Genomic DNA, 24,377 nt, shown 5'->3' on the forward strand with positions numbered 1-24,377 from the left:
GTGACCCTATAGGGGGTCACTCTGTGAGGGGCGGACATTCTGTGGGGGCTGTGACCCTACAGGGGGTCACCCTGTGGGGATGTCCTCCTCTAGGGGGTCCCGCTGTTCGTGTGAATCCCATCACAGCCGATCCCATCACAGTGGATCCCCTTAGAGCCGATGCCATTCCAGTTTCTCCCTAGGGTCAGTCCTGTTACAGTCCTGTCCCTACATCCAAGACTGTTACAGCCGATCCCGTAACAGCGGATCCCACTCGAACCGATCCCGTTACAGTCAATCCCACAATAGCCGGACCCTACAGCTGATCCCGGTACAGCCGATCCCGTTACAGCTGATCCCATAATAGCTGATGCCATTACAGTCAATCCCATAATAGCCGGTCCCTGCAGCTGATCCCGGTACAGCCGATCACATTGCCCCAATCCCATTACCCCGATCCCGTTACCCCGATCCCGTTACCCTGATCCCATTACACCGATCCCATTACACCGATCCCGTTACCGCGATCCCATCACCCCGATCCCGTTACCCCGATCCCGTTACCCTGATCCCATTACACCGATCCCGGTTCCCCGATCCCATTACACCGCTCCCCGCGGCCAACCCCATGGCCCCGCCCGTGTCCCCGCGCTGTCCCCGCGCTGTCCCCGGGCCATGGTGGCGCTCCCGGTGTCCCCGGCGCTGTCCCCGGGGCTGGGCCGGCTCCTGGCCCCGGCCGCGCTCTCCGTGGCCGCGCTGCTCCTCCTGCTCCTGGCCCTGCTCCCGCCCGCCCCGGGCCGGCGGCGCTCCGCAGGTCAGTGCTCGCACGGGCAGCGGGGACCGGCTCCGGTAACGGGCCTGGAGCGGCTCCGGTAACAGCCCCGGATTGGCACCGGTAACAGCCCCGGACCGGCTCCGGTAACGGGCCTGGAGCGGCTCCGGTAACGGGCCCGGACCGGCTCCGGTAACAGCCCCGGAATGGCACCGGTAACGGGTCCGGACCAGCACCGGTAACGGGTCCGGACCGGCTCCGGTAACAGCCCCGGAATGGCACCGGTAACGGGTCCGGACCAGCACCGGTAACGGGTCCGGAACGGCTCCGGTAACAGCCCCGGATTGGCACCGGTAACGGGTCTGGACCGGCTCCGGTAACGCGTCCGGACCGGCACTGGTAACAGCCCCAGATTGGCTCCGGTAACAGCCCCGGACCGGCACTGGTAACAGCCCCAGATCGGCTCCGGTAACAGCCCCGGAATGGCACCGGTAACAACCCCGGATCGGCTCTGGTAACGGGCCCGGACCGGCACTGGTAACAGACCCGGATCGGCACCAGTAACGGGTCCGGACCGGCACTGGTAATGGGCTGGACCACCACCGGTAACAGCCCCGGACTGGCACCGCTAACGGGCCTGGAGCGGTACCGGTAACAGCCCCGGACTGGCACCGCTAACGGGCCTGGAGCGGTACCGGTAACAGCCCCGGACTGGCACCAGTAAGGGGCCTGGAGCGGTACCGGTAATAACCCCACATTGGCACCGGTAACAGCCCCGGACCGGCACCGGCACTGAACGGGAACCAGTCAGGGAGAAGTGCTGGAATCCGCAGGCAACGGGGACTGGGACCAGTAACACCCCCGCACTGGGACCGGCGGTGAACCGGAACCAGTCAGGGAGAAGTGCTGGAATCCGCAGGGAACGGGGACTGGGACCAGTAACACCCCCAGACTGGGACAGGCAGGGAACTGGAACCGGGTGAGGCAGCGACAGGGAATGGGGACTGGGACCAGTAAGGACAGACTGGGACCAGTAAGAACGAAACAGCACCAGTAAGGAGCGCAGAGCAGGTCCCACCGGGAATAAAGACTGGAACAAGTACGAACAAACTGGGACCAGTAAAAACAGACTGGCACCAGTAAGGAGGGCAGACCAGTAACGACGGGGAATACAGACTGCGACCAGCAAAGACAAACTGGAACCAGTAAGACGCAGCAGCTCCTAATGGGAACAGGGACTGGGACCAGTAAGGACAGACTGGGACCAGTAAAAACAAACTGGCACCAGTAATACACAGCAGCTCCTACTGGGAACAGGGACTGGGACCAGTAAGGACAGACTGGGACCAGTAAAAACAAACTGGCACCAGTAACACACAGCAGCTCCTACTGGGAACAGGGACTGGGACCAGTAAGGACAGACTGGGACCAGTAAGGAGGGCGAACTGGCCCCAGTAAGGAGAGCAGGGCAGCTCCCACAGGGAAAACAAACTGGTCCCAGTAAGGAGGACAGAGTGGTCCCAGTAAGGAGTGCCCCGCGCCCCCCGGGCGGGGCCGTCCCGCTGTCGCTGTCCCCGCGTTCCTCCCCCGGCGGTGCCACTCTGCGCTGGCAGCGCCACCCGGAGGGACACCCGCGCTCCCCGCCTTGGGATTTGCCCGAATTTCCCGGTTTTCCCGTTTTTTTCCAGGCAGGAAAATGCCCCCGAGCCCCGAGGGACCCCGGCACCCCGAGACCCTGGGGGTCGGCAAAGCCATCGCCGTCCTCACCTCCGGGGGGGACGCGCAGGGTAAGGGGAGCCCCAAAATCCAAAATCCCAAATCCCAGGGGGGCGTCCCGAATCCCCGCAACCCCCAAACCCCGGGGATCCAAACCCCCCGCCCCAAATCCCCCCCGAAATTCTCCCCCTTCTCCCCAAAACTCCTCAAATCCCCCGGGATCCCCAAATCCCTGGGATCCCCAAATCCCCCCCGAAATTCCCCCCAAATCCCTAAAAATCTCCTCCCCCGGAATCCCTAAAGCGGCTCCTTTTGGGGTAAAACCCGGGATTTTGATCCCACAACAGTCCGGCTTTTCCCTGGATTGGGGTTTTGGGAATGACCTTGGGGGGGGATTTGGGGGTCGGGCGGAGCTCGGGGGGGGAGTTTCGCGATGGGGGAACGACGGTGACAAAATTCGGGGAGGGGACTCCCGAGGGGACACCGGCAGCCAAAATAATCGGGATCGCCCAAAAACTCCAAGGATCCGTCCCCAAATTTGGGATTTTTCCGAGGCGGGGGGGGGGGAATCCCAAGGATGGGGGGGCAGATGGACGTGGGGAGGGGGGTGCCAGGCCAGGGGGGGCCCCCCCGGAGTGTCCCCTCCTCCCCCTCGCCGTGTTTGTCACCCGCGTCAGGCGCTGCCACCAAAGGTCACCGGGGCAAAAATAACCCAGGGGGTGGCAGCTGCCGGGGGGGGGGACAGGGGGGGATGAGGGGGACGGACCTGAGGTGTCCCCAAGGGGGTGGCAGCTGGGGGGGGGACGACATGGGGGTGACAACTTTGGGGGCGTTTGGGATGTCCCCAGGGGGGTGGTGACAGGGGGGTGGCTTTGGGGGTGTCTCCAGGGTGTGGTGACAAGGGGTGGCTTTGGGGGTGTCTCCAGGGTGTGGTGACAAGGGGTGGCTTTGGGGGTGCCCCCAGGGCTTGCAGGTGACAGGAGGTGGCTTTGGGGGTGTCCCCAGGGGCTGGCAGGTGACAGGGGGTGGCTTTGGGGGTGTCCCCGGGGGTGGCAGGTGACAGGGGGTGGCTTTGGGGGTGCCCCCAGGGGCTGGCAGGTGACAGGGGGGTGGCTTTGGGGGTGACCCAGGGCTGGCAGGTGACAGGGGGTGGCTTTGGGGGTGCCCCCAGGGCTGGCAGGTGACAGGGGGTGGCTTTGGGGGTGTCCCCAGGGCTGGCAGGTGACAGGGGGTGGATTTGGGGGTGTCCCCGGGGGCTGGCAGGTGACAGGGGGGTGGCTTTGGGGATGTCCCCAGGGCTGGCAGGTGACAGGAGGGTGACAGGGGGTGGCTTTGGGGATGTCCCCAGGGCTGGCAGGTGGCAGGGGGTGGCTTTGGGGGTGTCCCCAGGGCTGGCAGGTGGCAGGGGGTGACAGTGGCCGCGGTGTCCCCAGGGATGAACGCGGCCGTGCGCGCCGTGGTGCGCGTGGGGATCTACACCGGGGCCAAGGTGTTCTTCGTGTGTGAGGTCAGTGCCGGACCCCGAAATTCCACGGCCCCGCCCCGAAATCTGGGGCAATGGCGTGGTTTCAGCGCCGCCCGCGCTGTCCCCACCCCAGGGCTACCAGGGGCTGGTGGATGGCGGTGACCACATCAAGGAGGCCACATGGGACAGCGTGTCCATGATGCTGCAGCTGGTGAGGGACACGGGGACACGGGGACATGGACACGGGGACACGGGAACATGGACAGGGGGACAGGGGGACACAGGGACAGGGGGACACGGGGACACGGGGATACGGGGACACAGGGACATGGGGGACATGGGGACACAGGGACATGGGGGATACAGGGACATGGACAGGGAGACACGGGGACAGGGGGACACGGGGACACGGGGACACAGGGACATGGGGGACACAGGGATGGACAGAGGGACACAGGGACAGGGGGACACAGGGACAGGGGGACACAGGGACACGGGGACATGGGGGACACAGGGACATGGACAGGGGGGACACAGGGACAGGGGGACACAGGGACACAGGGACACAGGGATAGGGGGACACAGGGACACGGGGACACAGGGACACGGGGACACAGGGACAGGGGGACACAGGGACACGGGGACACTGGGGGATCCCTGCCTGGGCTGGGGAGGCACTGGGTGCTCCTCACTGGTCCCAGTTTGTCCCTCACCGGTCCCAGCCTGAGCCCGGGCTCAGCAAAAAATGACCCAAAACCAGAGCTGGGATGGGGGGACGGACACTGGGATGGGATCACTGGGATGGGATCCATAGGATGGGATGGGATCCATATGAAGGGATGGGATCAGTGGGATGGGATCACTGGGATGAGATGGGATCACTGGGATTGGATGGGATATGATCGATGGGATGGGGTGGGATCAATGGGGTGGGATGGGATCACTGGGATGGCATTCGGGATGGGATGGGATCCATAGGATGGGATGGGATGAGATGGGATCACTGGGACTGGATGGGATATGATCAATGGGGTGGGATGGGATCACTGGGATGAGATCCATATGAAGGGATGGGATTTGGGATCAGTGGGATGGGATCCACATGAAGGGACGGGATCAGTGGGATGGGATCACTGGGATGAGATGGGATGGGATCCATATGAAGGGATGGGATTTGGGATCACTGGGATGGGATGGGATCAGTGGGATGGGATCACTGGAATGGGATGGGATCCATATGAAGGGATGGGATCAGTGGGACGGGATTTGGGATCACTGGGATGGGATGGGATCAGTGGGATGGGATCACTGGGATGGGATGGGATGGGATCCATATGAAGGGATGGGATCACTGGGACGGGATTTGTGATCACTGGGACGGGACGGACGGACGGACGGACGGACAGCCACCCCCCGCCGTCCGCAGGGCGGCACGGTGATCGGCAGCGCGCGCTGCCAGGATTTCCGCACGCGCGAGGGGCGGCTCCGCGCCGCGCGGAACCTGGTCAAGCGCGGCGTCACCAACCTGTGCGTGATCGGCGGCGACGGCAGCCTCACGGGCGCCGACACCTTCCGCGCCGAGTGGGGCGGGCTCCTGGCAGAGCTCCTCAAAAACGGTACCGGGGCGGCTCCGAAACCACGGCGGGGCGGAGGGACAGGGAGAGGGGCAGAAGGGAAAGGTTTGGTTTGAAAGGAGCGCAAAAATTCGGGTTTTGGCACGTAAAAATGCAGGGTTTTTTTTCTCTAATTGTGGAAATTTAAGGCAGTTTTTCTTCCCAAGGGGATGGTTTGGAGGGGGGACACAGAGAGAACGGGGGTGTGGAAAGGTTTGGTTCTGAATTAGGAGGTGAAACTCAAAATTTGGGGTTTTTTTCCCCCTAATTATGGAGGTTTGGGGCGCTGTTGAAGATGTTTTAAGGGGGAACGCATAGGGAGAAGAGGGCGTGGTTCAAAAGATCAGGGTGTGGCACTCAAAAATTTGGGGTTTTCCCCCAAAATGGAGATTTGTGGCGCCTCCTCCCCCTAAGGGAACATTTTTGGGTCAGGGGGGTTCCCACATCAGGAAAAGGTGGAGTGAATAAGGTTTGATCCCAGAAGAGTTTTGGTTCCAAAAGAGTTTTGATTCCAAAAGGGTTTTGGTTCCAAGAGAGTTTTGATTCCAAGAGTTTTGATTCCAAAAGAGTTTTGATTCCAAGAGTTTTGGTTCCAAAAGAGTTTTGATTCCAAGAGTTTTGGTTCCAAGGGTTTTGATTCCAAGAGTTTTGGTTCCAAAACAGCTTTGGCTCCAAAACCCAGCTGCCCTACACAAAGCCACAGGTTTTTGTCACCCAAAGCCCCTTCTCACCCTTGTCACCCATTTTGTCACCATTTGTCACCCATTCTCCCCTCCAACGCCCCCCGTGACACCTCCACCCCCCGAGCGAGCACCCGAGGGTGACGTCCCCCTTCCCCAGGTGGCATCACGGCGGAGGAGGCGCAGCGCTCGAGCCACCTCAACATCGTGGGCATGGTGGGCTCCATCGACAACGACTTCTGCGGCACCGACATGACCATCGGCACCGACTCGGCGCTGCACCGCATCATGGAGATCGTGGACGCCATCACCACCACGGCGCAGAGGTGACGAGGTGACGGGGACGCCCCCCCCGGTTGTCCCCGAGCCCCCCCCCGGGCGTTGCCGTTTTCGGGTGGGTGACGCTTCCTTGTCCCCCGCAGCCACCAGAGGACGTTCGTGCTGGAGGTGATGGGGCGGCACTGCGGGTACGTGCCGGCGGCACCCCGGGGACGGGGCGCTCGTCCTCGCGTCACCCCACCACTGAGACGGGGACGGAGGGAGGTGGCTGAGGAGTGGCTTTGGGCCCCGTTTCAGGTACCTGGCGCTGATCACGGCCCTGGCCTGCGGCGCCGATTGGGTTTTCATCCCCGAGTCGCCCCCCGAGGACGACTGGGAGGAACATCTGTGCAGGAGGCTGACGGAGGTGGGAGGGACGGGGGGACACGGGGAGGGAGGGAGGGAGGGAGCAGGGATGGAGGAATGGAGGGATGGAGCAGGGGTGGATGGAGGGATAGAGTGACAGAGCAGGGATAAAGCAGGGATGGATGGATGATGGATGGAGGGATGGATTCAGGGATGGAGCAGGGATGGAGGAATGGAGGGATGGAGCAGGGGTGGATGGAGGAATAGAGGGATAGAGCAGGGATAAAGCAGGAATGGAGCAGGGATGGATGGAGAGATGGATTCAGGGATAGAGCAGGGATGGAGCAGGGATGGATGGAGGGGTGGACTCGGGAGGGGACACAGGGAGGGAGGGATGGAGGGATGGAGCAGGGATGGATGGAGAGGTGGATGAAGGGAGGGATGGAGCAGGGATAGAGGGAGGGATGGACACGGGGGGGACACAGGGAGGGAGGGATGGATGGATGAATGGAGGGAGGGAGCAGGGGTGGATGGAGGGATAGAGAGATAGAGCAGGGATAAAGCAGGAATGGAGCAGGGATGGATGGAGGGATGGATTCAGGGATAGAGCAGGGATAGAGCAGGGATAGAGCAGGGATGGATGGAGCAGGAATGGATGGATGGAGGGAGGATCTCCCCTGTCCCCATCCCCGTCGTCACCCCGCGCTCCCCCCAGACCCGTGACGGCGGCTCCAGGCTCAACATCATCATCGTGGCCGAGGGCGCCATCGACAAGCACGGCAAGGCCATCACCTCGGACGACATCAAGGCCGTGAGTGGGGACACAGGGGACAGCAGGGGGACATCCCCCTTTGCTCCCCCCCTTTTTTGGGGGGGGGCCAATCCCGGAGCTTTCCCGTGTCCCCGCAGCTGGTGGTGAAACGCCTGGGCTACGACACCAGAGTGACCATCCTGGGCCACGTCCAGCGCGGGGGGACCCCCTCCGCCTTCGACCGCATCCTGGTGGGTCCCACCCTTCCCTTCCCCCCCCCAAAAAAGGAGGGGAGCGGGAGGTGTCACCCCCGGGAGGTGTCACCCCCAGAAGGTGACGGCCCCGTGTCCCCTCAGGCCAGCAGGATGGGCGTGGAGGCCGTGATGGCGCTGCTGGAGGGGACGCCGGACACGCCGGCCTGCGTGGTCAGCCTGTCCGGCAACCAGGCCGTGCGCCTGCCCCTCATGGAGTGCGTGCAGGTGGTGAGCGCCAGGGGCTGGCTCACACACACCTGAGACGTCCCCTGACCCTCCAGGGAGTGTCCCCAAACCCGCCCCGGGGACGGATCCCACCCCAGGACATCCCAATCCCTCCCCAGGACACCCCAATTCCCAGCCAAAACAGTCCAGTCCTACCCAGGACACCCCAATCCCTCCTAGGAACCTCCAATCCCACCCCAGGTCACCCCAATTCCCACCCAAAACAGTCCAGTCCTACCCAGGACACCCCGATTCCATCCCAGGAACCCCCAATCCCACACCAATCCCTATCCAGAACACCCCATTCCACTCCAATCCCACCCAAACCAGTCCAATCCTACCCAGGAACCCCCAATCCCATCCCAGTCCCACCCAGGAACCTCCAATCCCACCCCAGGATACCCCAATCCCTATCCAGGACACCTCATTCCACTCAATCCCACCCAAACCAGTCCAATCCTACTCAGGACACCCCAATTCCATCCCAGGAATCCCAAATCCTACCCCAGGACACCCCAATCCCACCCAAAACAGTCCAATCCTACCCAGGAACCCCCAATCCCACCCCAATCCCTATCCAGGACACCCCATTCCACCCCAGTCCCACCCAAACCAGTCCAATCCTACCCAGGACACCCCGATTCCATCCCAGGAATCCCCAATCCCACCCCAAGACTCCCCAATCCCTCCCCAATCCCACCCCAGTCCCCCTCTGTGCCCCCAGACCAAGGACGTCACCACGGCCATGAACGAGGGACGCTTCGAGGACGCGTTGAAGCTGCGGGGCCGGTGGGTGGCACCTCCCTGTCCCCGCCCCTGCGTCCCCAACGTCCACAAAATGTCCCCAAAGCCCCGACCTCCCCGGTTTTTAGGAGCTTCCAGAACAACTGGAACGTCTACAAGCTGCTGGCTCACATCCGCCCGCCCAGCACCAAGGTAGGGGACACTGGGGAGGGCCCAAAGCCCATCCCAGAGCACCCAAACCCATCCCAGAGCACCCAAACCCCATCCCAGAGCACCCCAATCCCATCCCAGAGCACCCAAACCCCATCCCAGAGCACCCAAACCCCATCCCAGAATATCTAAATTCCATGCCAGAGCACCCAAATCCCATCCCAAAGCACCCCAATCCCATCCCAGAACACCCCAATCCCATCCCAGAACACCCAAAGCCCATCCCAGAGCACGCAAAGCCCATCCCAATCCCACCTCAATCCCATTCCAGGATTTCCCAATCCTGCCACTGTCCCCAAGGCCACCTCGGCCACGTCCCCTGTCCCCGCAGAGCGGTCCCAAACTGTCCCCAAGGCCGCCGCTGTCCCCAAGGCCACCCCAAGGCCAGGTCCCCTGACCCCACAGAGTGGTCCCAAACTGTCCCCAAGGCCACCCCAAGGCTGCCGCTGTCCCCAAGGCCACCCCAAGGCCACTGCTGTCCCCAAGGCCGCCGCTGTCCCCAAGGCCACAGCTGTCCCCAAGGCCACCCCAAGGCGTGCTGAGCGCTGTCCCCAAGGCCACAGCTGTCCCCAAGGCCCCCCCAAGGCCGCCGCTGTCCCCAAGGCGCACTGAGCACTGTCCCCAAGGCCGCCCCAAGGCCACTGCTGTCCCCAGGGTGTGCTGAGCGCTGTCCCCAAGGCCGCCCCAAGGCCACCCCAAGGCCACTGCTGTCCCCAAGGCCACCCCAAGGCGCGCTGAGCCCTGTCCCCGTCCCCAGAGCGGGTACACGGTGGCCGTGATGAACGTGGGCGCTCCGGCCGCCGGGATGAACGCGGCCGTGCGGGCCACCGTGAGGATCGGCCTCATCCACGGCCACCGCATGCTGGCCGTGCACGACGGCTTCGAGGGGCTGGCCTTTGGGATGGTGAGATCCCGCCGGGAACGGGGGGATCCCGCTGGGAACGGGGGGATCCTGCTGGGAATGGGGGGATCCCGCCGGGAACGGGGGGATCCCGCTGGGAACGGGGGGATCCTGCTGGGAACGGGGCTTGGGATAGAGATCCTGCTGGGAATTGGGGGATCCCACAGGGAACGGGGAGATCCTGCTGGGAACGGGGAGATCCCGCTGGGAATGGGGGGTATCCTACTGGGAACGGGGTTTGAGATAGGGAGATCCCACTGGGAACAGGGTTTGGGATAGAGATCCTGCTGGGAACGGGGTTTGGGATGGGGAAATCCTGCAGGGAATCCTCAGGAATTCCTCGGGATGGGGTGTTCATCCCCTGCCCAAAGGCGAGCCCTGCTATGGGTCCGATCTGCTGCTGTCCCGGAGCCAGGGGACATCGTGTGATCCCAATGTCACACTGATGGGGCTGAGGGGACATTGTGTGACCCCCTGATGGCGCTGAGGGGACATTGTGTGACCCCTGATGGGGCTGAGGGGACATTGTGTGACCCTGATGTCACACTGATAGCGCTGAGGGGACAAAGTATGACCCCAATGTCACACTGATGGGGCTGAGGGAACATTGTGCGACCCGATGGGGCTGAGGGGACATTGTGTGACCCCAATGTCACACTGATGGGGCTGAGGGGGGTCAGTGTGACCCCAATGTCACACTGAGAGGGCTGAGGGGACATTGTGTGACCCCAGTGTCACACTGATGGGGCTGAGGGGGTGTCAGTGTGACCCCAGATCCTTCTCCCACCCCATTCACCCCGTTTCACCCCCCAGGTGGAGGAGATCGGCTGGAATGCCGTGGGCAGCTGGACGGGGCTGGGAGGATCCAAACTGGGCACCAAGAGGTGACTCCCCCCCACCCCTGCTGTGGGGTCCTTTGGGGTCCCTCTGGGGTCCCCGCTCCGGTCAGGCTCATCCAGGGCAGGGGTTTCCCTTCCCCAGGACCCTGCCCAAGAAGTATTTCGAGGAGATCAGTGCCAACATCAGCAAATTCGGGATCCACGCGCTCATCATCATCGGCGGCTTTGAGGTCAGCGGGGGCGGGATCAGAGGGGTGTGGTCAGAGGGGCGTGGTCAGAGGGGTGTGGTCAGAGGGGTGTGGTCAGAGGGGTGTGGTCAGCAGGGCGTGGCCAGGGCGTGGCCAGGGCGTGGCCAGGGCGTGGCCAGGGCAGGGTCAGTGTCCCCCTGCTGTCCCCCAGGCGTTCACGGGCGGCCTGGAGCTGGTGGAGGGCCGGGCGCGCTTCGAGGAGCTCTGCATCCCCCTGTGCATCGTCCCCGCCACCGTCTCCAACAACGTCCCCGGCTCCGACTTCAGCATCGGCGCCGACACCGCCCTCAACACCATCACCACGGTGAGACCCCAAACCCCATATCCCAAACACCGTCACCACGGTGAGACCCCAAACCCCATATCCCAAACACCGTCACCACGGTGAGACCCCAAACCCCATATCCCAAACACCATCACCACGGTGAGACCCCAAACCCCATATCCCAAACACCATCACCACGGTGAGACCCCAAATCCCATATCCCAAACACCATCACCACGGTGAGACCCCAAACCCCATATCCCAAACACCATCACCACAGTGAGACCCCAAATCCCATATCCCAAACACCATCACCACGGTGAGACCCCAAATCCCATATCCCAAACACCATCACCACGGTGAGACCCCAAATCCCCCAAACCCCATATCCCAAACACCATCACACCACGGTCAGACCCTGATCCTACAGCCTCTGATCCCAAACACCATCACCAGAGTGAGATCCTGATCCTACAGCCTCTGATCCCAAACACCATCACCAGAGTGAGACCCCAAATCCCCCAAACCCCATATCCCAAATACCATCACCCCGTGAGACACCAAACCCCTTTTCCTGACCCCAAAACCCGTTTCAGACGTGTGACCTGATCAAGCAGTCGGCGGCAAACACCCCAAACCCCCTGACCCCAAACCTCTTTTCCTGACCCCAAACACCCTGACCCCACACCCCTTTTCCTGACCCCAAACCCCTTTTCCTGACCCCACACCCCTTTTCCTGACCCCAAACCCCCTGACCCCACACCCCTTTTCCTGACCCCAAACCCCTTTTCCTGGCCCCAAACCCCTTTTCCTGACCCCACACCCCGTTTCAGACGTGTGACCTGATCAAGCAGTCGGCGGCGGGCACCAAGCGCCGCGTGTTCATCATCGAGACCATGGGCGGCTTCTGCGGCTACCTGGCCACCATGGCCGGGCTGGCGGCCGGCGCCGACGCCGCCTACATCTTCGAGGAGCCCTTCAGCAGCCGCGACCTGCAGGTGGGGACGGTCCCGGGGGTCCCGGGGGTCCCCGGGGTGCCGTGGGGTCAGCGGGTGCCCGCTCCCGACCCCGTTCCTGACCCTGCAGGCCAACGTGGAGCACCTGACGGAGAAGATGAAGACCACGGTGAAGAGGGGGCTGGTGCTCAGGTGGGGCTTTGGAGGGGAACCCCCGTGGGGATCAGGTTTGGGATCGGGGGAGTCGGGGTCTCACGGCGGTGGTGTTGGTGTTTGGGGTCGCTGGAATCGTTTGGGGTCACTGGAATCGTTTGGGACCGCTGGAATCATTTGGGGTACAGGGAGTTGTGGTTTTGGGGTTTGGGATCAGGGGAGTTGGGGTCTCACGGCAGTGTTGGTGTTTGGGGTCACTGGAATCGTTTGGGGTCACTGGAATCGTTTGGGATCGCTGGAATCGTTTGGGATCGCTGGAATCGTTTGGGGTACGGGGAGTTGTGGGTTTGGGGCCCGACGCCGTCGCCGCCGCAGGAACGAGCGCTGCAACGACAATTACACCACGGATTTCATCTACAACCTCTACTCCGAGGAGGGCAAAGGGGTCTTTGACTGCCGGAAAAACGTCCTGGGGCACATGCAGCAGGTGGGAATTCCCTGGGAATGGAATCGGGGTTTGGGCGGATTTCCCTGGGAATGGAATCAGGGTTTGGGGGGATTTCCCCAGGAATGGAATCAGGGTTTGGGGCGGATTTCCCTGGGAATGGAATCAGGGCTCGGGGGGATTTCCCCAGGAATGGAATCAGGGTTTGGGGCGGATTTCCCTGGGAATGGAATCGGGGTTTGGGGCGGATTTCCCTGGGAATGGAATGGGGGTTTTGGGGGATGTCCCCGGCTCAGCCCGGATTCTCCCGGCGCAGGGAGGCTGCCCCACTCCCTTCGACCGGAATTTCGGCACCAAGATGGGCGCCAAGGCCGTGGCCTGGATCACCGGGAAGATCAAGGAATGCTCCCGGCACGGTGGGTGCTGCTGGAGGGGGGACCCCAAAAGGATCCCAGAGTGACCCAAAACATTCCCAAAAAACCTTCCTGCAGATCCTGGCGGGGGTGTTCCCTGCTCCTGGATGATCCCAAACATTCCCAATCTCCCCTCCCACATTCCTAGAAGGTCCCAAGTATTCCCAACCTTCCCTTCCTGGAAGGTGCCAATCATTCCCCACCTTCCCTGCCATGGGTTTTCCCCTCCTGGAGCATCTCAAATATTCCAAATCCCCCCTCCCACGTTCCTGGATGATCCTAAACATTCCCAATCTCCCCTCCCATGTTCCAGGAAGGTCTCAAATATTCCCAACCTTCCCTTCCTGGAAGGTCCCAGTCATTCCCCACCTTCCCTGCCGTGGGTTTTCCCCTCCTGGAGCACCCCAAACATTCCCAATCTCCCCTCAAATGTTCCTGGATGATCCAAATCACTCCCCACCTTCCCTGCCGTGGCTTTTTCCCCTCCTGGAGCACCCCAAACATTCCCAGTCTCCCCTCCTGTATCCCTGGAGGCTCCTAATCATTCCCCACCTTCCCTGCCGTGGCTTTTCCCCCTCCTGGAGCATCTGGACCATTCCCAATCTCTACTCCTGTGGTCCTGGAGGCTCCCAATCATTCCCCACCTTCCCCGCCGTGGCTTTTCCCCCTCCTGGAGCACCCCAAACATTCCCAATGTTCCCTCAAATGTTCCTGGATGATCCAAATCATTCCCCACCTTCCCCACCGTGGTTTTTCCCCCTCCTGGAGCACCCCAAACATTCCCAATCTCCCCACCTGTATCCCTGGAGGCTCCCAATCACTCCCCACCTTCCCCGCCGTGGCTTTTTCCCCTCCTGGAGCACCCCAAACATTCCCAATCTCTACTCCTGTGGTCCTGGAGGCTCCCAATCATTCCCCACCTTCCCCGCCGTGGCTTTCCCCCTCCTGGAGCCCCCGGACCATTCCCGAGCCCTGCTCCAGGAGGTTCCCCACCACGCCCGTGTCCCTGCCAGGCCGGATCTTCGCCAACACGGCCGACTCCGCCTGCCTGCTGGGGATGCGCAAGCGCAGCCTGGTGTTCCAGCCCATCGCCGAGCTGCGCCAGCAGACGGATTTCGAGTGCGTGCCCCCTTCCCCGCCCCGGGAAAGGCGGGATGAAACCCGGGATCCCTCCCCAGGGACGTCCCCCAGCCCGTCCCCTGTCCGTTTTTCCCCCTCCTCAGGCACCGCATCCCGAAGGAGCAGTGGTGGCTGAGGCTGCGGCCCATCCTCAAAATCCTGGCCAAGTACAACATCGAGCTGGACACGTCGGAGACGGCGCACCTGGAGCACCTGACCCGCAAGGTGCTGGTCCCCGAGGCCGCCGTGTGACGGGGCAGAGGCCGCCACCCACCCCGGGAACCCCCCAAATCCCCTTTTCCCCACGGCATTTCGGGGATTTTACGGGATTTTTGGAGAAGGTGGGATGAGTTGAGGACGGGGCGGCGGAGGTTGAGGTTTTTGGGGTTAAAAGTGGCCAAGTGGAGATGTTTCAATAAATTCAGTGCTCGGCCAAGTGCTCCAGGTGTCTGTGAATCCGCGGAAAAGTGAGCCTGGATCCCACTGACCCCAGATAATCCCTCCTGAGCCTCAGGATTTCACTGCCCAGCGTGACACAGAGGTGGAATTTGAGCTTTCATACCCAAGTTTCTCCCAGAAAATGACAACAATAGGTTTTTAGCTGCTTGGTTTCACCTTGGACTGCTGTTCTTTCATTGGATCCTGGACCAGAGCCCCCCCAAAAACCCCAAATCGGCACCAAAGGGTGAATTCCTGATGGGAAACCTCAGGAAGAGCTCGAGGAGGTGGGAGGGAAGCCCTCAGCTCCACATGGAGCTCCCTGGAGATTTCCTTGGCCCACAAGAATTCCAGCCCTGCAAAATTTCAGTTTTTGAGGTGGTTTCACTCCAGATGCAGCTCAAAAATTATGGATAAAGGGGGAAAACTTCACTCTCCATGCTGGAGAAACACCTGGATCTTTGACTTCCAGCCAATGCACCCCATAGGATTTCTCTGCACCCCAACCTTCAACTCCCTGCTTTGAGTCCTTCCTATAAAGAGTATTTTCCTCTAAATCCTTCTTTGACCAAGGGGAAAAAAAAAAAAAAAAAGAAAAAAGAAAAATAATCAGATTAATCCAACACCTGGGATATATAATTTGCCATCAGAGGGGATTGCTCATTGCAGGAAGGTGAAAGGGGGGGACAAGCGGAGAAATGGAGGGAGTGTGAGAAATGGAAAAAACAAAATGGAAAGGACAGAGAGGAGGAAATGGAGGGAGTATGAGAAATGGAAAAAACAAAATGGAAAGGACAGAGAGGAGGAAATGAGTGTGAGAAATGGAAGGGACAAAACGGAAAAGACAGAGAGGAGGAAATGGAGGCAGCGTGAGAGGATGGGGGAGAAATGGAAGGGACAGAACAGAAAGGACAGAGAGAAGGAAATGGAGGGAGTGTGAGAAATGGAAAAGACAAAACAGAAAGGACAGAGAGAAGGAAATGGAGGCAGCGTGAGGGGCCAGCAGGGTCCCGGGTGGCCGAGGCGGGGGACAAAACCCACGGAGAGGAACCCGGCGAGAAGGAAACCTCTCCCAGGAGGGAAGGGCAGGCGTCCCTCCCTCAGGTGAGCAGCAGCAGGTAGTCCTTGAGGCAGGCAGGCAGCGGCAGCTGCTGCACGGCCTGCGGCAGGAAGCGCAGGCCCAGCGAGCGGCGCACGGCGTAGCGCGACAGCGCCTGCAGCGTGGCTGGCGCCTGGCACAGCAGCGCCAGCCGCTGGCACAGCTGCGGGTCCCGCGCCACCTCCCAGGGCAGGCTCCCGTTTTTCCGCAGCTCCAAGTGTCCCGTGGCCCTGTGCAGCAAATCCAGGCAGGAATCCTCGCGCTCCGTGCCCAGGCCCCGCACCAGCAGCGACACCAGGCGCGAGACGGGGCTCTGGCCCTTCAGGTTGACCACGCGCACCTCGGCGCCGAAGTCCAGCAGGACACTGACGCTCTCCAGGTTGCCCTTCATGGCCGCCCAGCTCAGCGGCGTGTCGTCGTTGTAGTCCAGCGCGTTGACCAAGGCGCCGTTGGCCAGCAGCGCCCGCGCGCACTCGGCGTTGTTCTTGAAGGCCGCCCAGTGCAGCGGCGTGTCCTTGTTGCCGTCCAGGGCGTTGGGGTCGGCGCCGTACTCCAGCAAAATCTCCACGCAGGTCTCGTCCTTCTCCGCCGCGTAGTGCAGCGCCGTGCGGTTGTAGCCGTCCAGCGCGTTCACCTGCGGGAGGAAAGGTTTGGAGAGGGGTCAGGGAGAGGCCCCAGCTGGAGCCAGCAGCGAGGAGCCAAAGGTCCCACACCCCCAGGAGCCACAGGTCCCAAATCTTGAGGAGCCAAAGGTCCCAAATCCTGAGGAGCCAAAGGCCCCAAATCCTGAGGAGCCAAAGGCCCCAAACCCCCAGGAGCCACAGGTCCCAAACCCCCAGGAGCCACAGGTCCCAAACCCCCAGGAGCCACAGGTCCCAAACCCCCAGGAGCCACAGGTCCCAAACCCCCAGGAGCCACAGGTCCCAAACCCCCAGGAGCCACAGGCCCCAAACCCCCAGGAGCCACAGGCCCCAAACCCCCAGGAGCCACAGGCCCCAAACCCCCAGGAGCCACAGGTCCCAAACCCCCAGGAGCCACAGGCCCCAAACCCCCAGGAGCCACAGGCCCCAAACCCCCAGGAGCCACAGGCCCCAAACCCCCAGGAGCCACAGGCCCCAAACCCCCAGGAGCCACAGGCCCCAAACCCCCAGGAGCCACAGGCCCCAAACCCCCAGGAGCCACAGGCCCCAAACCCCCAGGAGCCAAAGGCCCCGAGCCCCAAATGCAGGGAAAAATGAGGAAGTGTTTTAGCCTGGCAACCAGGGGAAAGCGAGGTAAAAAAAAAATCCAGCAAATTCAGGGTTTAACTCTTCCTTCCGAGCCTCACGAAAGCTCGGCGCCTAATTTAGGTTTCAAAGCTCCTCACCTTCCCAAAAATCTTGGTGAGAACGTTCAGGTTTTAGTTCTCCCTCCTCCTCACCCTCCCCAAAAGCTTGGCACAAAAATTTAGGTTTCAATCCATCATCGGCTCCCAAAAGCTCAGCCCAAAAATTCCCTCCCTGCTGGGACAATGAACCTCAACCCCTGGTGCCACTTTGTGAGGGGCTACAAAACCATGGAATATCCTGAGCTGGAAAAGACCAACAAAAATCATCAAACCCAATCCCTGGCCCTGCACAGGACGCTCAAAAATCCCCCCTGCCACGCGGGGAGCGTTATCCAATCCCCAGTCCATGGAGCTTGACCCCCACGACACTCCGGGGGAAGAACTTTTTCCCCAAAATCCAATTTAAACCCATCAGTTCCCTTCTCTCTGCGCTTTCCACCTGTTTCCTGCTTTTCCAAAGCTTTACCTCGGCTCCTTTTTGCAGCAGCAGCTCCACGCAGTCGGCATCAGCCACCATGCAGGCACAGTGCAGGGGTTTGAGGGTGCCGTGCAGGCAGTTCACATCGGCGCCCTGGCGAGCACAGGAACCCTGGTCAGGAATTCCCGTCCCTTCAAGAACCGCCTCGGGCCAGCAAATCCCACCCTTCCCATCCCTTCAGGAAGCGCTTAATAAAGAGAAATCCCGCGGGTTCGTTGGCGAGAACCCTTCCCAGTTTTAATCCCGACTCCCGCTTGCGTTTCACCAATTCACTGTCACCAAACGGTGCCCGGGGGTCCGGAGGGAAGAAAGAACAACCTGGAGCCTCTAACCCAACCGGAGATGCCCTGATCTTCCCCTCTCTCGGGGAAGGTGAGAACCCCTCCAGGGAGTGCTCACGGAGGCTCCGCAGGCACCGGGACAGCCGGGGACAGCTCGGCAGAGCCCCGGAGACTCAGGGCAGGCCGGCCCGGCCGCGGAAAGGGTGGGACGTCCCGAGCGCAGGAGCTCACCCGGCCGATGAGATCCTCCACGTTGTCCCGGGGGAAGGAGCGGATGGCGGCGATGGTGCGGATAAGGCGCTCGGACAGCGAGTACTTGCTCTGGATGCTCTGCATGATGTACCACATGGCGCAGGCCGCGCCGCGGCATCCCCGGCCGGCCCCGGGGCAGGGGCGGGGGGGAACGGCCCGGGCCGGGCCAAGCCGCAGGAGAGCCCGGAGATGGAGCCGCGGCTGTTCCGGAGGAATGCGGAGCGATTCCGGGATAGCCGGGCCGCCCCCGGAGCGTTCCCGGGGCGGTTCTGGGTGAGCCGGGCCGCTGTCGGAGCGGTTCCGGAGCGGTTCTGGGTGAGCCGGACCGCTCTCGGAGCGGTTCCGGAGCGGTTCTGGGTGAGCCGGGCCGCGGTCGGAGCGTTCCCGGGGCGGTTCTGGGTGAGCCGGGCCGCGGTCGGAGCGTTCCCGGGGCGGTTCTGGGTGAGCCGGGCCGCTCTCGGAGCGGTCCCGGAGCAGCGGCGATCTCCGGCCCAGCCGGACGCGGATCCACCACTAACGGGAAGTGACGCCACTCCAGCCGCCCCGCCCTCCTCCCCACCAATCCGGCTCCGCCGCCGCCACCGGTCCCGCCCCCTCCGTTCCTTTCCGCCAATCCCCGGCACCAACCGCGCTTCAGCCGCGCCCACTAACGGATCTCCACCAATCCGCGCTTTCCCAAATCCACGGAGGCTCCCCCCCCCCGACCGCCTCCCCTCCATTTTCCCCGGTTTCTCCCATTTTTCCCAATTTCCCCGCATTTTCCCCCAAACTCCGCTTTCCCCTTACGCCCAGCCAACAAGGAACGCAGCGCCGGCGACACGACCTCGAACCGTAGAGGCCGCGCTTCCCCCGGCCCCACGAACGGACGCAAAATCGCTGGAAAATCGGCGTTTTCAAAACTCATTTTTAATTTATTTTGCCCCCGGCAACTTCCAGGGAAGCTCCGGAGCTCCTGTGCGGGAGCGTCGGATCCCTTCAGAGGTTTGTCCTTCATGGCCGTGGGTTGGGATCCCACTGGAAGCGCTGGGCCCTCGCCGGCCGCGCAGCAGAGCCCTGAATAAAGGAAAAACGCTCCTGGCTACCCAAATTTCGGGGTGGCTACTAAATTTGGGGGGGGGGTTTGGTTGCCGAATTTGGGGAATAGCTACTGAATTTGGAGGTTTTGTCTTGATTTAGGGGTGGGATAAGGGAGGGGGTGCAGCTGGGGTCCTCCCAGTAACCCCAACACCCCTCCCCGTGCTCCCAGGAACCCAAATTCTCTCGCAGTTTCCCGTCCCACCTCCCAGTTACCCCTCCCAGTTTATTCCAGTCCCTCCCAGTGCCCCCAAGTCCCTCCTGGTGTTTCCCCATATCCCCTCCCAGTGCCCCCCAGTGCCCCCAGTACCTGCCCCTCGCTTGTCCCAGCCAGGGAGGGCACTAAGGGGGAAAAGGGGCGTTAGGGGGTTCTGAGGTCACCCCATAGATCGTGGTCATCTCTGGGGGGGCTTCTCTGGGAGGGCTTGGGGTCCTGCAGGGGGTTTGGGGAGCTCGGGGCTCCTTCTCTGGGGGTTTGGGGGTCTCTCCTATGGGGAGAGATCAGGGCTTTGGGGTCACACCATGGGGTTTGGGGATCCCTATCGGGAGAGATCAGGGCTTTGGGGTCACACCATGGGGTTTTGGGGTCCCTGTGGGGAGAGATCAGGGCTTTGGGGTCACACCATGAGGTTTTGGGGTCCCTATAGGGAGAGATCAGGGCTTTGGGGTCACACCATGGGCGTCTGAGGCCCTGTATGAGCTTTTAGGGGACCCCCTTGGCGGTGAGGAAAGGCGGTGGGGCTTGGGGCGTCGTTGTGGGGTAAATCCTGTAGGATTTGGGGTCACTCACCCACGCTGGAGGTGCCTGAATCTCTGTAGGCTGTGCCAACCTAGGGTGGGGGGCACAAACATTATGGGAACCCCCCTATTTTGGGGTGGCCCCCATTTGGGGGGAGGTCTCACCTGCCATCCTGGGGTGCTGTGGGACCGGGGGGGCTCCAATGGGGCCAAGCGGCTGCAAAAAGAGGGGTGGGAGGTTTGGGGGGACCCCCCCCTGTGCAACTGGGGTACCCCCACCCCAAATTCAAGATGCCCCCCCCATTACCTGACCACTTGGCTGCTGAACTGCCGGCGGGGCCGGGGGGTGACTGGAAGGGAGATGGAAAATTTAGAGAGGGGAGCCCCTATGAGCAAGGTTAGGGGGTGGAAGATTCCCCCTAAAAATTTGGGGGGAGCACTTACCTGACTGCGTGGGGGAGGGACGGGAGGTGCTGCTGCAGCTGCTCCAGCGCCAGCCCGGGGAGAGCTGTGGGGAGATCTGGAGGGCAGTTTGGGAAGGGGGGGAACTTTGGGGGGACAGTTTGGGGGTGAAGGAAGGGGCAGGGGGGGGCTTTGGGAGACAGTTTGGGGGCTAGGAAAGGGGATTTTGGGGGCCACCTGCATGCGGCGCAGCTCCTCGTTCTCCTGGCGGAGTGACTCCAGCTCCCTGGGAACGGGGAGGATTGAGTGAGGGGTGAGATGGAGGTGTGGAGCCCCTGCCATGGCGTCCCCCTCACCTCCTCCTCTCCCCCAGCTCATCTCTGGCCTTCTCCAGCTCCGCTTGTGCCCGCCGAGCTCTGTCCCGGTGCAACTCCGCCAGCAGCTGCCCCTGTGCCACCTGGAACTGCCACACCTGGGGGACGGGGGTCACCCCCTTGCACCCTCCCGGCTTGTGGAACCTCGTCCCCCCGTCACCTGTGTCCTTCTCACCTGCGAGATGTGGGCGAGGTGCTTGAGGGCGATGGCCACTGGGCTCTTGAAGAAAGCCTTCTCCTCTGGGCGCATCTGTTGGGCGTGGGGGCGTCAAAAGGACGGGAAGAAGGTTGGGAAACAGGAGGGGAAAAGGGTGGGAAGGGGTGAGGGGACGTGGGGCACAACACGGCGAGCACTGGCCTGCTGGGACACGGGCAGGTAGCGGCAGGCGGTGGCACAGACCGGGCAGGGACCTGTGCGAGGGGGAGAAAGGACATGAGAAAAGTGAGAGAAAAAGATGTCCAGAAGTCCCAAAAAGGGTGTTCCTTGAGAGAAATTGAGGGAACCATTTCCCCTCGTTTTAGGGTTTTAAACAGAGGCAGGATCCTCCATTTCCACAATGCTAAAGGTTTAAATTGAGGGGAATTCCTCCTTTTCCCATCATTTGAAAGATAGAAATTACAGGGGAAACTCTCTCTTCCCAATATTTTAGGGATTTAAATTGAGGGCAGAACACATTTTATTTGCTTGAGTTGAGGTGGCCCCTCCTTTCCCCCTCATTTTAAGGGGTTAAATTGAAGGAAAGTCCCCCTTTCTCAGCATTTTAAGGGCTTAAATTGGGTTTTTTTCCTCAATTTCACCTGTGCCCGCACAGCCCTCGCACAGGATGTGGCCACAGGTAGTGATGGCGAAGCGGGCGCCATCCTGGCGGAAGCAGAGAGAGCAATGGAACCAGTCCATGGCGGGCCTGGGGTGAGGAGCCGCCTCTGATGCCTCCACACGTGAGAGCCTGGCAGGGAGTGAGGGGGAAAGGTGAAGGGAAAAGGGTGGGAAAAGGTGAGAGGAAAAAAGGGATGGAAATGTGAGGGAAGAAGGGCTGGAAGTGTAAGGTGAACAAGGGTGGGAAATGTGAGGGGAAAAAGAGCAGGCAAACGTGAGGGGAGAAAAAGAGCGGGAAAACGTGAGGGGAGAAAAAGGGCGGGAAAACGTGAGGGGAGAAAAAGAGCGGGGAAAACGTGAGGGGAGAAAAAGGGCGGGAAAACGTGAGGGGAGAAAAAGAGCGGGAAAACGTGAGGGGAAAAAAGGGTGGGAAATGTGAGGGGAACAAACAGAATGAAAGGTGAGAAGAAAAAAAAGTGGGATAAGTGACGGAAAAAAAGGTGCAAAAAGGGACACGAAAGAGCAGGAAATATGAGTGGGAAAAGCAAGAGAAAAAGGGTGGGGAAAGGGAGAGAAGAACAGGGAGGGAAAGGTGAGAGAAAAGAGGATGGGAAAAGGCAGGGGAAGAAGGGTGAGGAAAGGAAAAAGGATGGGAAATGTGAGAGGGAAAAGGGCCACCTAGATGGGGACAGAGAAGCCAAAATGGGGACAGCAACACCTGGGCCTGTGGTGACTCTTGATGGGGATGGGAAAATCGGAACGGGGATAAGGACACCAAGATGGAAACACCATGAGGGGCCAGGTGGGAAACAGGGACACCAGGATGGAAACTGGGACACCAGGATGATCCTGTGGAAACACTGGGATTGGCATGGGGACACACGAACGGGGATGTTGGGATGGGGACACTGTGATTGGGATGGTGTAGGGGAAACATATGGGCAACTGAATAGCAGAATCAGTATGATTTCAGCAGAAGCCATTTATTGTTTACATTAAACTCTACAGATTTTAGCACTACTGTCTATGCGTACAGGTGCCTCTCAATTGGCTAAGCCACTTGTCCACGAGGCAGGCACACATCCTTCAGCATGTGCCAAGCGTCCATCATCACGCTGTGTGTCCTCTACTTAAGTTTTGCATTTTATGCAGTTTCTCAGGCTCTCGGTTCTTATTTTTAGTCCTGTTGTTGTCTCAGTAGCCTCGATGAATTCCTGAGAGCTCTGAAAACGAGACTGAGGGCGGTTCATTATCTACAAACATTTTTGGCTGGTGCACAGAATGGCCTAAGTTATTCGGATACATCGCTACAGGATGGGGACCCCAGGGTGGGGACAGGGACTCCAGGACAAGGGATGGGGACCCCAGGATGGGAACCCTGGCACTTGGGCACACAGATCCGCTGATGCCATCAATAAAAGGTCCCCGAGCAGCCTCGTCCCACAGTGCGGATTTGGGGACACCAGCCCGGAGGGTGACGACGTTGTCCCGCTGAGATTTTGGGGTTACCCCCAGTGATGCCATGCAGAGCTTTTCCCATCGTCCAGGAACCATTCCCTGGGCTGGGGGAAGGAGATGGGGACCCCCTACTCCCAGCCCAGCACCCCCAAACCCTCTGGGGGTGTGGGGTGCAGGATGAGCACCGCAAAACCACAGTCCTGCAATCCCACAATCCTGGAATCTCACCATCCTCTGGCTTTGTTGTGTAACTCCAACCATTTTTAATCCTTGGGCGGGCGCAGGAAACATCTTCAGAACATCTGAGGCGGCGCAGGGGGTGCGCCCCAACCCCTGATCCTGCCATTCCATGCTCCCAGAATCCCGAAATCCTGCCAAATCTTTAGTCGTGTTGCGTAATTCCAACGGCTTTTAATTGGGGGGCGGAGGCAGGCAAAGCACCCCCCAGAATATCGGGGGTAGGGTCTCGGAGTTTGGAGGGTGCAGGAGGCACCCCAGAACCTCAATCCTACAATTACCTGATCCCAAAATTCCTCCATGCCACTGTGTAACCCTCCGGCCTCATTGTGCAATTCCAACCATTTTTAATTGTAGGGATGGGGATTGGGGGGCGGGGGGGGGGGGCAGAAATGCACCCCCAGACCCCCGCGAGGGGGAATCTTGGGGGACACAAGGATCACCCCCAAAGCCCGATCCCGCTACCCCCTAATCCCGCTATCTCGGGATCCCGTGATCCCGATCATTGTGTAATTCCAAGCATTTTTGATTCCTGAGGGCGGCAGGAAACCCCCCAATAAAACCCTCGGGAGGAGGAGGAGGGGGGGGGGCGTCAATCAGAGATTTCGGGGGGCGCAGGCGACACCCCGAAGCCACGATCCCGCCGTTCCCGGAATCCCTGGATGCCGCTGCCGAGCCCCTCCGCCCTCGTTGCGTAATTCCAACCATTTTTAATTCCCGGGGGGGCAGGAAACGCGTCGCTGCCGTTACACAAAGCAGGAACGGGGAAGGGGGGGAAGTTTTTTGGGGGGCCCCTTGTCCTTAGTCCCCCCCAAACCCACCCTGTTCACCCCCATCCTCCCGCCCCGATCCATTTCCCCCTCGGAAAACAACCCTAAAACCCCAAACAATTCGGGAAATTCTCCCAATCCCCCCGTCACTCAAACCCGAGGGTTTCGCGGGTGTCCCTGCCGGCACCCGCCCTTTATTTTATTTTATTTTATTTTTTCCCTAGACCAAATCCCCGTTTTCCCAGGGTTGGTGTTTTGGG

The 24,377-nt window shown here is 60.9% G+C and overlaps 3 protein-coding genes across 4 annotated transcripts; 2 read left to right on the top strand and 1 right to left on the bottom strand.

The window, feature by feature from the left end:
• Positions 1-2,334: 2,334 nt before the first annotated feature.
• PFKM (phosphofructokinase, muscle) lies at positions 2,335-14,808 on the top strand. Its single transcript, XM_040088430.2, has 22 exons — positions 2,335-2,538; positions 3,901-3,974; positions 4,066-4,143; positions 5,359-5,548; positions 6,386-6,551; positions 6,648-6,692; positions 6,802-6,910; positions 7,565-7,660; positions 7,759-7,851; positions 7,957-8,082; positions 8,804-8,868; positions 8,952-9,015; positions 9,791-9,937; positions 10,748-10,818; positions 10,916-11,003; positions 11,173-11,325; positions 12,120-12,284; positions 12,373-12,434; positions 12,771-12,882; positions 13,157-13,256; positions 14,267-14,372; positions 14,477-14,808. Exons 1-22 carry the CDS (start codon positions 2,448-2,450, stop codon positions 14,622-14,624), a joined length of 2,349 nt encoding a protein of 782 aa, XP_039944364.2. The 5' UTR covers positions 2,335-2,447; the 3' UTR covers positions 14,625-14,808.
• A 611-nt stretch (positions 14,809-15,419) lies between these two features.
• Positions 15,420-18,753, bottom strand: ASB8 (ankyrin repeat and SOCS box containing 8). 2 transcript variants are annotated; one of them, XM_040088472.2, is made up of 3 exons: positions 18,227-18,753; positions 17,703-17,845; positions 15,420-16,543 (listed from the first exon to the last, which is right to left on the bottom strand). In XM_040088472.2, the coding sequence occupies exons 1-3, from the start codon at positions 18,363-18,365 to the stop codon at positions 15,911-15,913; spliced, it is 915 nt and encodes a 304-aa protein (XP_039944406.1). In that variant the 5' UTR covers positions 18,366-18,753; the 3' UTR covers positions 15,420-15,910. The 2 variants fall into 2 exon arrangements, with proteins under 2 accessions (XP_039944406.1, XP_039944405.1); XM_040088471.2 differs by having other exon boundaries at positions 17,703-17,807; positions 18,227-18,749.
• Positions 18,437-21,864, top strand: LOC120764384 (proline-rich protein 36-like). Its single transcript, XM_040088337.1, has 3 exons — positions 18,437-19,228; positions 20,835-21,122; positions 21,648-21,864. The coding sequence occupies exons 1-3, from the start codon at positions 18,437-18,439 to the stop codon at positions 21,747-21,749; spliced, it is 1,182 nt and encodes a 393-aa protein (XP_039944271.1). The 3' UTR covers positions 21,750-21,864.
• Positions 21,865-24,377: the final 2,513 nt, after the last annotated feature.

The sequence above is a fragment of the Hirundo rustica genome, chromosome 30 (assembly GCF_015227805.2).
Source record: "Hirundo rustica isolate bHirRus1 chromosome 30, bHirRus1.pri.v3, whole genome shotgun sequence".
NCBI lineage: Eukaryota > Metazoa > Chordata > Aves > Passeriformes > Hirundinidae > Hirundo > Hirundo rustica.

What these genes read in the sequence shown, in the direction of transcription:
- PFKM (XM_040088430.2), top strand. Translation starts at nt 2,448, where the DNA reads ATGCCCCCGAGCCCCGAGGGACCCCGGCACCCCGAGACCCTGGGGGTC. An exon ending in AGGTGTTCTTCGTGTGTGAG is followed by an intron (nt 3,975 to 4,065) that starts GTCAGTGCCGGA and finishes TCCCCACCCCAG; the next exon opens with GGCTACCAGGGGCTGGTGGA. An exon ending in TGTGCAGGAGGCTGACGGAG is followed by an intron (nt 6,911 to 7,564) that starts GTGGGAGGGACG and finishes CGCTCCCCCCAG; the next exon opens with ACCCGTGACGGCGGCTCCAG.
- ASB8 (XM_040088472.2), bottom strand. Translation starts at nt 18,365, where the DNA reads ATGCCGCGGCGCGGCCTGCGCCATGTGGTACATCATGCAGAGCATCCA. An exon ending in TGGAGGATCTCATCGGCCGG is followed by an intron (nt 17,846 to 18,226) that starts GTGAGCTCCTGC and finishes CGGTTCTTGAAG; the next exon opens with GGACGGGAATTCCTGACCAG. An exon ending in TGCTGCAAAAAGGAGCCGAG is followed by an intron (nt 16,544 to 17,702) that starts GTAAAGCTTTGG and finishes TTCCTCCCGCAG; the next exon opens with GTGAACGCGCTGGACGGCTA.
- LOC120764384 (XM_040088337.1), top strand. Translation starts at nt 18,437, where the DNA reads ATGGAGCCGCGGCTGTTCCGGAGGAATGCGGAGCGATTCCGGGATAGC. An exon ending in AGCGTCGGATCCCTTCAGAG is followed by an intron (nt 19,229 to 20,834) that starts GTTTGTCCTTCA and finishes CCTCTCCCCCAG; the next exon opens with CTCATCTCTGGCCTTCTCCA. An exon ending in GTCAAAAGGACGGGAAGAAG is followed by an intron (nt 21,123 to 21,647) that starts GTTGGGAAACAG and finishes GTGCCCGCACAG; the next exon opens with CCCTCGCACAGGATGTGGCC.